Raw genomic sequence first — 12,061 nt, forward strand, 5'->3', positions numbered from 1 at the left:
CCCACTGTTTGACAAGTAGTGTGGTAAAGCATCTCTCTGTACAAGGTCAGATTAATCTTTTTTTAATGGAGTTTTACATGAATGGTTTGCTTTGGGATTGTTGTTTCTCCATGCATAAATCTTTATTATACCAGCAGCCTGCAGCCCCAGTGAACCAAAGCAAAACTCATTTTTATTCTTTGTATTTATCACCACAGTGAGATAATTCATTTGAAAAGGAGCTGTGAGATATTCCAGCAGGTGTGGTGGGGTTTAGGTGCTGCGAGCCTTCTGTGGGCTTGTGTTTCTCCATTTTAAATTTGAATGGGATATGCCCAGCTGGTTCTGGCTCCTGACTGAGCATCATTCCCTTTGGGGTGATACTGAGGATGGAACTGAAAGTGAACTTTGTGCTGTGGGAACAGAGGAGCAGGTTGTGCATGTGTCCATACATTCACTTTAGTGGGATGGATCAGATGCTGAAGTGTGCAGGCTGTGCTTTGCAGCCAGCTCACTCTGAAGCCTCAGTTTTTCCTTTCTGACACATTGGGTTGGGTTCCGGTAGGGTTCTTCTTTAGAGGGGCATAATGAACGTGCTGACATGTAAGTACTTGTAGCTTTTACCAGGTGGTGAATTTGAACCCTCCACCTTGAAGTTGACATCACCTGATTTATCTTTGCAATAAAAGATACAGTGTGTGTCTCTGCCTGCACACTGTGGGATTACTAATGTGTGTTAGTTATCTGTGATATAGCAGTGTACTTTTTGTTAATGAGTGCAAATAGTAAGGTAGATAAAACTAGAGCTTTTATTTAAAAACAAAAATATTTTTCTACAGAGAAAAGGCATGATCATACTTATCTAGGCGCTGACTTTCTGAACAACATGCATTAATTTTGGTTCACTGTATGACTTCCAAAAACTGAAGTGTGTGAAACCAAATTCCATCGGTAATAGCTTGGAGGAACCTCTGAGCCTGTGTAGGGAAAGACTTAGACATGGTACGTAACCATCACTGAGAAGACTTATATTCTAAGATATCCTAAATTTTGAGTGCTTGGCTTTACAGCTTGCCATATCTGTTTCTCTGGTATGAACTGAAGAAGGCAGGAGCACTGTCATGGTCTCACCAGAAGATCCTCCCCACAGCCTTCTGCTGCTGGACACAGTGGCACAGCTGGCAACAGCTACCTGCTCCAGTCCTAAGGTCAGGGCATTTAGCAGAGCAGGTGTTGCGGGGAAAATACTCTTGAGTCATGAAATTTCACTTAATTTATTGCCAAGTAAGCTAAACTTATTATTACTGATCCTCCTATTGAGAAGTAATGACACACACTTGAGAAAACACCCCAGCTTCCCTCCAGACACCTTTCCTCCCCACGCCAGTCTCCAGTCCGCTCCCTGCACATGGTACTCAGTCATGGGGGTCAGTGTAGGGTGTTTTCCTTTTTCTGCCACTTTTTGTTTCTTACTCTTTTTTTTTTCCGTGGCTTCAGCACGGGATCCTCCACAGGCTGTCATCCTCTCGAAGGGGAAGGTCCTCCTTGGTGTCCACATGCACAGGCATTCCCTGCTGCTGCGCACGCCTTGCCTCTGCCTCCTGCCCTCATCGGCTGCTCCCTATAGGTCCAGTTTCTCTAAAACTGGTAGCCAGGTCGCATCCTAACGCAAACCATTCCCCATCTACTGGTAAAAACGTTCTTCCCCAGGCCCCCCCTTTCTCCTGCAAAGTCACTCCCTGGCTTCATCTGTACATCTATGCTGCTGAGTGCAAAGAAGGGAGGAAAAGCTTTCCTGAGAACACAGGAAAAATAAGTCCCTGAATTTTACTCCCGTTCCTGGCCATACCCACTGTTTCAAGTCTTGTCTTGTGAGGTGGGACTGGAGGCCATCAGCTCCGAGAGGATGGCAGAAAGGCATTGCAGGCATGTGTGGGCACCACAGGAGCAGGGAAGGTGCTCTGTTGGATGGTTTGTGAGTTTTCTGGGCATGCGTGAGCTGTGGGAAGGATGTGAGCAGGCTTTCTGTGGTTGTAGACTTTGAAGATTTTAGCTGCTGAGTGCTCTCGTTTCTACTGGATGTGTGAAATGCAATTTTCTGAAAGCTAGTAACTTCCCCACAAAAATCCACACATAGTTGGGTAAGACAAAAGGCACATACCTGAGATGGAGCTGTACTCTGTTTCGGGTCCCTGCTCTAAACACCAGAGTGTGAGAGGGTTTCATATTAAGCCATCAGAAATTTAGCCATGGCAGAATAACATACCATGCCCTGCTTCATTCTTAGGAGTAGTTGAAGTGCTATTTTTGGAGTTCTTCCAAAAGCTTTTATCCTTTAGACTCAAGCAAGCTCACAATATATAAGCATGGACAAACGAGGCAAAATTATAAGCTGACAAAATTGGGGTCCTATGGTAGGAAATGCCAATCACTATTTATAATGGGTACGAGTCCTTTGTTACAGAAAATGCCTAATGTATTCCAGGCTATGCCAGTGAATTTCACAGGGAGACAGTGGTGTTCACATGCACATTTTGGAAAAAACATGCTTTATGGATGAGCAAAAAAGTACCCCGCAGCCAATTAAAATATAGCAAAGTGTCTGTGGATCTTTGCAAAGAGTGATATGCTTTGTCCTGTTTCAGTCAATGCTGTGCGGCAGGCTAAAATCATAAATGTAAAAAATAAGCAAGCTGTGCCAAGGCTGGTTTGCAAAGCCATACAGAAGGCCAGTATCGCATGGTAATTATATGGAAATCAACTTGGATCACGAGTGTGAATGAGTTTGGTGATTCAAAACTGGGCAGTAATAGGATCCCATATTAGGGTCAGGCAGCTGTGAAGATACTTGTGATGAAGATTTGAAAATAAACTTTAATTTAAGACCTGCAGGGCAAAATGCAATGAGTTTGCTAGACAGTGTAATTGAACTAGTGGAGAAAGGTATTTTCCTCTTCTTGACCTCTTGCCCTCCATTCAAACACAGAAATCCATAGGTTCAAAGGTTTGGGTTTGACTTACCAAGCAGTGAAGAAGCTCTAATAAGGCTTTGTAGCTATTAAACTTTCATAGGTTTGCAGCCTTGTGTTAAAGCTAAAGAGATGGTAACCTTTTTTTTCTCTTGGGGATAGGATTTCAATTAAGTCAGCGTTGCTCAGTATTAGAATTCCAGCCTTGCAGGCTGCTAAGCATATGGAGTTTGTGTAACAAAGAGCAAGACCTTTGCCTGAGCCTAAAAAGTTTCCACAATTACTCTCTCTTCCTTACCTATCATTGTAAAACTCAGTTTCATTTAATGCTCTGATAATGCTTGTTCTAAAGTCAGTGCAACCACTGTGTTGACGCTGCTGCAGACCTGTCCAGCGTCTTAACAAAGAGCAGTGAATATGGGTTTGGGGAAGTGTATGGCATTGCCAGCAGCACCTCTCACTGAAGTTGATCAGAGCTGAGGGCTTTAAAGAATCTACATGAAATCCCTGCGTTAGAAGTTTTTTATCCACTCCTTTGAGCTTTTGACTACTGGGTTTTAGATAGTTCCGTGTCTTACGAGGAAAAAAAAGACATGGAGCAACTTCACTTTGATGTCTTCGGTACAAATCAGCCCCTTTCAGTAGAAACCCGTGGGTCATCTGAGTAGCTACCCAAAACTGCTCGGAAAGCTAACTTGGTGTACAAGTTTTTTGGTGTGCCTGTGACTCCTCCCACAATTCTGCTAGAAAAGATCTATGATCTTATGGTTTATGGGCCGTGCTACCTCCTCTTGCAATGTGAAGTCTAAGCTGTGGATTTCATTGATAGCTTGTTAATTGGAAACATCTGATGGGGAAAACAATAAAGAAAACCTAGGTGGGGAGGGGTCCTGAAGGGTTCCTGTCAGACAGAGCACTGGCCTGCTGGGGGGGGGGGGGGGGGGGGCTGATCTTTGTGGAGTTTTATGTGGTTCTACTGAAATCAGTGATAGAATGAGCCATAAGTAGGCCCAGATACTGTTGTGTTTCCTGACTAGTCCTTTACCTGTTTTTTCGGTTCCTGCATGTTGCATGCCTTCTGTTCTGCTGTAACACAGCAGCTTTGTACCCTGCTGCCTGTATGACTCTCCCCGTTCTGCATGATCTGTTGAATGTACTTTTGTGTATCCAGAAAAAGCTGAAAATAACGTTGATGGTTTTTGCTTTTTGTTTTGTCCCCTGTCCCTTCTTCTCTTGACAGTTTTTTATCATGCTGTTAATTATATTTCTGTTGGAGCTTACTGTTGTGATTCTGTTCTTCGTCTACACTGACAAGGTAAGTCAGATTCTTCATTTTTCTTTTCCCTTCAGCAAATTTTTATGCCCCTTTTCCCTATAAATAAATCATGAAGCACTTGGCTTGGTATGCACATCATGCTTCTGTCTTCCTTGAGACACCCCTCTCAGAAGGAGCTCTCTCAGAATGCATAAACAGCCTTGCAGGACTGGACTCCCTTGCTTGCTCGTGTGTACAACTCAAGGTCACAGATATTGCCAAGTGCATCAGCCATTAAAAAAAAAAAACCAAAACCAAACAACAAACACACACCAAAAGCCCCCACAAAAAAAAAGCAAAGAAGCCAAGGAGCCTTACTAGGAACAAGTAGGAAGAGGCATCCATCAGAATGAATGGGATTTTTAAAAAATAAGTTTACAATTTAAGAGCCACTTTAATGTTGTTATAAAAGAGGTGTCCTTAGCACAGGCAAAGGCACACAATTCATTATCTTTCCAAGTTGCGCCTTGAAGCACATGTGTACTTAGATTCTAGTGGTAAGCCAAGGTAAATGTTTAAAAGTTTAATAAACAAAGCTTTTGTTCGCAGTTTGAAATTTTATGTATGTTTGACCTTTGTTCCTGTGCTTACCTGGTATTTCTATTGTAAGGGCAACACTGGCTATTTGAATTCTCATTGCTCTTAAGATAATGTTTCTAAAAAACAAACAAAAAAAATCTTAACATGAATAGACACAAACCAAGGGCATAATTCTGTGTAACCTGCCTACTCAATCAAAATTGTCAGTGTCTCTTACAACTGAAGACTAAGGGAGCTTGAAAATCACAAGGTAGGTGGTAAAATTTTGCTGTGAATTAACAGTCATCAGGTACATGACCAATCAACAGCTTCTTCTGAAATTGAAAGGTAAAATAGCAAAAAGTAAATAAAAATAAACATAAATACACAAAATCTCAAAATACAATGGAGATTAACCGTAGACCTCGTTATATGCAGTATATTTAGCAATAACCTGGATAAGGAGTGGGTGAGATGTCAACATTACTTTCTAGAAAGGCTCTGAATGAATTAGTGAGCACTCTGAGTGATTGTCAGGTGCACTTCTGAAGGACTGAAAAGTGCTAGGCTGCCGGATGGCATGCTGTAGCTGGTACATGGTATTAACTTGCAAGGTAATTAAAGTAGAAGGGGCAACTTAAAATTACTTGTATGCATTATTGGATTCTGAAATACTTGTAAGCTCATGGGAGAAAGATTTACATGTCATACATGACAGCTTAATAAAGGCATCTACTTAATATGCAGCGGGCCTCCAAAACCCAAATACAACACTCGGTTATATTTAGAAAGGGAATCAGTTAGAAAATATTATCATGTCATTGTTTAAATTGACGGACTCGCCTCACTGTGAATTTAATACTGAGTTGTGGTTACAGAAATGATTAGAAACACTACAAAGGTGGGAGAGAGCAGTCATGAAGAGGGAGGCAGGCTACCCTGATTCAGTTTGGGAAAGGGAAAAGATCCTCTCCTTAAGAGATCTTAGAAGAGAAGTGATAGCAGTTTCTAAAATAATGACATACTAAAGACCTCTTCTGAACACAGAATAAATACTTGAAAATATTAAGGAGTAGTTTTAAAAGAGAAATGTTTCTTATGCTCCACATCATCATCTTGAATTCTCTGTTGGTGGATGTTGTTGAGGCTGATAGCTTGATAGATGTGTGGGTATGGAGGAAATGAAAAAAAACAGTGAAACATTTTTATTTGTAAAGCAATCAGTACTGTTATGTTGACAAGTGTGTCACAGGGAGTGTTGGTCCTCACTCTTCAGAAGTAAAAATAGTGGAAAATGTGTCAGGAATTATTCCCTCCCTCCTTCAGTGTGTTGGTTTGCAGTGGGTTTTATTTGCTCTTCATGAGGAGATCAGGAAATTTAACTTTCTCTGAGTCACACGCTGTGGGTTGGTGCAGGAGGTACAGGACAGTTGTCTGTAAGATCAAACCAGTCTCAAACATGGGCTCCAGTTTAAGGGCAGTTTTACCGAGTTAAGAAATTGCTATAGTCTGTGCATTGCGGATGATCAAATTTGAGGCTCTTAATATTCCTGTATGACTTTAAATCCATAGTCTTATACTGAGGAAATCGATAGCTTGTCTCTGTGTTACATTTACAGTTCTGCCTACAGAACAAATAAAACGGCAGCCTAAAACTAATATTTTCATACAATATGCTTAGAATTTGTGTTCTGGCATTCCTGATGTGAAAAAACAGTATTCCGCACGTACTGGTATGGGAAAGTAGCTATTCCAGACAAGTGCACCACAGTAATTCAGTTAATGCCGTTCCTTGGAAAATCAGTGAAGGAATGATCTACACTAACACTTGCATGTCGAAAGAAAGTAACATTAATTCTGTGTGCAAAAGCAGAAAAAAACTCTGCAGGTTAAGGCTTTGAGGGCTCCTATATAATTTGTGTGTGTATATGTATAAAAATAAAAAAAAAGCTCAGCAGGTATTTTGAGTACCCGTTAGCCTTCTATTAATTAAGAGTGTATGAACATGTAAAATTCTTCCCAGAATAAAATGGATGCCAATTGTTATTTTCCGTTTCTGCCTTGAGAAGAGGTTGAATAATGGATTCCCCTGCAGTTTTCATTTACTTCTACTTTGTCAAGTGGAGGAACTCTGAAGTAGATACTTCACCCCTTGCTACGAAGTTTAGTCAATGCTCTCCTCTTCCCATAAAGCAGGGCAGTGTTACTACCTGTCTTGGGTTTGCGCAGCAAGGTTTGGGTGACAGGGGGCTACAGGGGTGGCTTCTGTGAGAAGCTGCTGGGAGCTTCCCCATGTCCGATGCAGCCAAGGCCAGGCCCATCAGCGATGGTGGTAACAGATATAAGAAGGGGGGGGTGGGGGGGTGGGGGGGTGGAAACAGCGCAACAAATTACAGCTGAAGAGAAGAATGAGACTATGTGAGTGCAACAGCCCTGCAGACACCCGGGTCAGTGCAGGAGGAGCTCCAGGCACCGGAGCAGAGATTCCCGGGAAGCCCGTGGTGAGGCAGGCTGTCCCCCTCGGCCCGTGGAAGTTCGCGGTGGAGCCAGCATCCACCTGCAGTCTGAGCAGGACCCTCTGTTGGAGCAGAGGGATGCCCAAAGGAGGCTGTCACACTGGGAAGCCCATGCTGGAGCAGGCTGCGGGGGAGAGGAGCCCAGGCTGGCAGGGCTTGTGACCCCGTGGGGGACTCACGCTGGAGCGGGCTGTTCCTGAAGGACTGCACCCCGTGGGAGGGACCCACATGGGAACAGTTTGTGAAGAACTGTAGCCCATGGCAAGGACTCCTGTTGGAGAAGTTCATGGAGAACTGTCTCCCGTGGGAGGGACCCCGCAGGAGGATGTGTGAGGAGTCCTGGCTCTGAGGAGGAAGGAGTGGCAGAGACCACGTGTGATGAACTGGCCGCAGCCCCCGTTCCTGTGCTGCAGAATGTCGTCTTCCCATGTCTTTGTGAAGACATGTTTATCTCGATCTCACGAGATAAACGCTGCCCTGGACTTGGCAACTCTTTCTCTGAACTGGCTGTGCAGTCTAGTGGTGTAAAGAGATGGGGCTTGGAGAAAGCTCAGAAATACAGAATAGAGGAAGGGAAGGGGTAGCGCCTGGCTGCTTGGAGCGGCACTGGGTCTCCTTGGCAGGGCCAGTGCTCCAGCGTTTGCTGTTCCTCCAGACTTCCTGGCTGGTTACATTGCAAAATATGAATCCCTGGACTTCTGCAGAAGTGAAATGTGGGCTGTGTGGGAATAGGATGAGGAAATGCATTCCTACAGGATGGTTTTCAGGAAAAATATTATTTTAATAAAATAGAAATACTGTTTTTATTTCATCCTGGCTGTTCCCAAAGCAGTGGAGTGACTGGTTCTTAGGCTGTCTTCAGCTCAGAGTGGGCACTTGAGAGACTTGGGAGCTCCTACTGGTGTTTGTGCATGTTCATCTGCAAGTTCCCAAAGTGTAGCTTTTTTTTTTTTTTGAGAGCAGAAATATCAGCCCAGGAGATTGTGATTATGATAACTAAGGCAGGTTTTTATCACTCTGGGAGCACTATTTTTTCAGACTAAATTTTCACCCCCATTTGAAGCAGGTCAGACTCCAGTGACATTGCTAGTCATGTGAATGGTTACATGAATGGCCACCCATCTATTGCTTGAATAGTCTCTTTAATATGTTTTATTTTGATTCCATTAATACAAAGCAGCATTTTACACTTTTATAAGTTGATAATTTCTGTGTGAGGCTCTATATGTATTTATAGAGATCCATGGAGTACTGATAGGGTTAGCAATTTTATTGTGATAAAGAGAAAGCAGCAGGGCCCTATGCTATCAGAAGCTGGATACTCCTTATATTTCTCAACACCAGATTGGACCCTGCTAGAATATAAATTATGCTAATAAAATGCATGGTCTTGCACTAGTTTTAACTTGTATAATCCTTCTGGTTTTAGCATCTGTATTTATTTTTACTGTGATGATTTTCCTGGAGGCACAGGGAAAAAAATAATCCATATTTACTTTTTTGCAGCTGTAATAAAAGATTTTTTTCAGTAGGTTTGTTTGTTCAGATGTCTGCATTTTTTCTGATTTATGGGCAGAGCTATGGTGCTGCTATTTAATGCCCACAAATGGAAGAACATAAATAAACCACCATGATGTGTTGTTTTTTTTTTTTTCCTTTTCTTTTTGAAATGTCAAACTGAGTAACATAAACCAGTTTAAGAAACAAAAGCACTGAAGGATCATTGACTATGATATTTGATTATGGGAGCAGTTACTGTTATTGGCAACTCAAGACCAGAATTTTCGATAAAGATTAGGCCATTAACTCACTTGGTATCCCTGTGAAAATTACAGCCTAAATTCCATGCCTGCTTAGCTGTGTTGAAAATGGCCCACAGAATGGTAGAGGATTGAAAAATAATGGCTACTTCTGTTTTTCATGAGATGTGTGAAAATGCTTTCCTTTTCATGTTGCAGTAAATTGTAATGAGTTTCTCTATAGCTTTTACTGCTAGCTTATAAAAAATATAGTCTGTAGATTGATGCATCTCTTGTTTTGTCTTTCAAAATGTTTTGCAAATTACTGTAATTCCTGATTAATATTTTGCCTGGTCCAATACAGATTAGAGACAGCAGACGTGAATGTAGTGGGTATGATTTCAGGTACGGCTCGGTACTCACAACCTCTTTCACATTTGGCTTTAAAGACAAAGTGGAAAAACTGAATCTCTTCCACCTTTTGCACTCATGAGCAGCTGCTCGCAGAAATGCTCTGGTGCTGCTGAGCCGCTCGGCAATGTGAGGAAGGGGTTCGCAATCAAACTGAAGAAATTATTCATAAAGGAAGTTTAGCTCAAACATCACTGCAGAAGCTGTTCTCATCATGCTTCTGTCCAGAGAGCTTAGAAGTTTTCCACGTTTGTTTTTGGCAGAGCTTCAGTGGAGCAGGGTGTCTGCTGAGGTAACAAAGTGTTCCCAGTCAGCCTAGCACGCAGGGCTGCCCAGGGTGCACATGCAGGTGGTGTTAAACTCTTTGAAAATGGAGAAATTGAGGCGAAAGTGGAAGAGACAAGGTCATCCAAATTGTATGCGGTTTATGGGTGGTCTTAAGTTACAGGAGAACAACAGGCTTTGGAAAGACCTGCAGAACCGGCGGGGTGGTCGCTGCGCTGCAGTGAGATGGCCTGCCTGTGCTACCAGTGTTTCTTCATCAGCATTTCACTTTGCCAACACTGTCCCACTGTCGCATGTTTTAAAACTTCTTACTGGTGAAACTTTTGAGTGCTGGTACAACTATAGGGTCCCTGCATCTCCTTTGCCACAGTGAACATAGCTGCTCCTGCTGCTGTGCAAGGCGGGGGGCATTTCAGAACAGCATGTGGGTACTGTCAGCGTGCAGAAGGCTCCCAGGGGACAAGGCTGTTTTTAATTCTCTGTGGTACTTCTGCATAATGTGCTACGTTAACATGCTTCAGAGTGTGCAGGTCCTGGTATGCGTACGCAGTGGTTTCTGAGCAGCCTGTGTGTTACCGCTTTATTTTTCAGTTAGTGTTCCATTTGTTCCATTTCTAAAAGAGCTCTCCGTGCACTGAGCAGTTGCTGGCATGTGGCATCTCTCTGGCAGTGCTCTGGGCTGAGGGGTTTGCATAAGTGCTGACATAGCTAAAAGCGATTTCTCATCTAACAGGAGTAGCACTGCAGGCGGATGTGGAGGGATCTATAGACCCTCTCCTGGATTGTGATGCGCTGCAATTACTGCTCTGTGAGGCTGATGTGTTAGCCCTGGTCGAGTATTTTATTTCTCTAATGCAAAATAATGTTACATAAATGGTGATAGAAAATCAGAAAAGACAGAAGTGTCCCTGTGGTTTATTTTACTTGGTAATAAGCTTATTTTTAACTAGTTTATTAGCATTTCAGTACTGATGTCACACAATAGGGAGCTACAGACATTTCATCAGAAGAATTTAATTATAACCAATTCGTTTTGGCTTCTTTTCAGCAAAGCATTCAGGCATAGGTTTAAATCTGTCCCTATTCAGCAGATAACTTGAGTACATGCTTAAATCCATGTAACTGACTCTGATCATATACTGAAGTCTTGTCAAAGTTGATGTGTACCTTTTGTGTCTTTCCTTTACAAAAAATATTGCTAGGGAAATGCTAATGACAATGCAAAATTCTGGAGATTGTAAAGATGCATCACATCTTTCGCTCCGTTGGGAATTTAGTGAAAAATAATGAGTGTTTGCTTTAAAGCATTATTGGTTATCTTTTCTATTTGTTCTGAACAGTTTTCCGTCTAGTATCTTGGACTCCAACACATCACTTTAACCTTTTTTTAGGCAGGAGGAGGTGAAGGGGATGGAATTTATTTGCCTGTGTGACTGAAAAAAAGCAAACACACCAAAGGAAATCCCAGCAGTTTTACTAATTCATTTGTCAAAGGAGGATTTGATTGAACATGCACCTCCAAAATGCTCTTAACAGGATTGTTGAAGGATAGCATTGATGGAAAGAATTAAGTGCATGCTCAGAAATAGGTGTTATTTAGGAACGATAACTGCAGATAAAATGCATTAGGCCTCCCCATTGGGAACTCTTGATCGATGGTTGATCAAGGCCTAATTGATTCCTTGAATAAAGTGTTAGCCAGGGAATGGGTGCAGGGAAAGGAAAATCAAACTTTCCTAAATTAAGCTCCATGCCTAACACAAATGCTGTTTGTAAAGATTAGATAATGCAGTAGCCTGGCAGCTCTTTATGCCGTGTATCTTCCTAGTTTGGTTGAGTTCACAAATGGAGATGAATGTGCGTGTCTCATCCTAGGCAGTATGGATTTTTATTCATATTGCAATGAGTACAGTATTTTTCATATTGTCCTGCTGCACATTTTGGAATAGTGTTTTTTCTCAAGAGAAATCCAGTTCTGACCTCCAACCTGGCTGACTGGGAGATTAATTCCCAGATCTGTGCAGATGAATCGATCACAGCTGCTGCTGCCATTATGCCTGGCATAAAGCCCACCAGATCTATCTTCTACTTCCTGACATTACTAAATTCATCTGAGGGTCTCCCAATAAATATTTGGCAATGTATCAGTTAGCCTACGACAGAAAGAGATTTATCTGGGCTTCCTTCTTGCTGGTTTTTAATCCCTAATTAGAGGTTAACTCATAATCCCAGGAGCACATCAGAGTATATCTTTGTTGTGGGAGCATTTTTACGATGATTTGTTTCCCATGCCTGTGTCTCAAGATTCGGGTTTCATAGACAAAATAT

The 12,061-nt window shown here is 42.3% G+C and overlaps 1 protein-coding gene across 10 annotated transcripts in view; it reads left to right on the forward strand.

The window, feature by feature from the left end:
• The window catches only part of TSPAN4 (tetraspanin 4), a 443,427-nt gene that overhangs the window by 379,501 nt on the left and 51,865 nt on the right, over positions 1-12,061 (forward strand). For all 10 annotated transcript variants that reach the window (XM_080405636.1, XM_080405637.1, XM_080405640.1 and 7 more), the window contains one exon: positions 4,189-4,263. In XM_080405636.1, the coding sequence (XP_080261762.1) occupies positions 4,189-4,263 (75 nt within the window). The remainder of the gene's footprint in view (positions 1-4,188; positions 4,264-12,061) is intronic.

The sequence above is a fragment of the Falco punctatus genome (genome assembly GCF_963210335.1).
Source record: "Falco punctatus genome assembly, chromosome: 10".
Lineage (NCBI taxonomy): Eukaryota > Metazoa > Chordata > Aves > Falconiformes > Falconidae > Falco > Falco punctatus.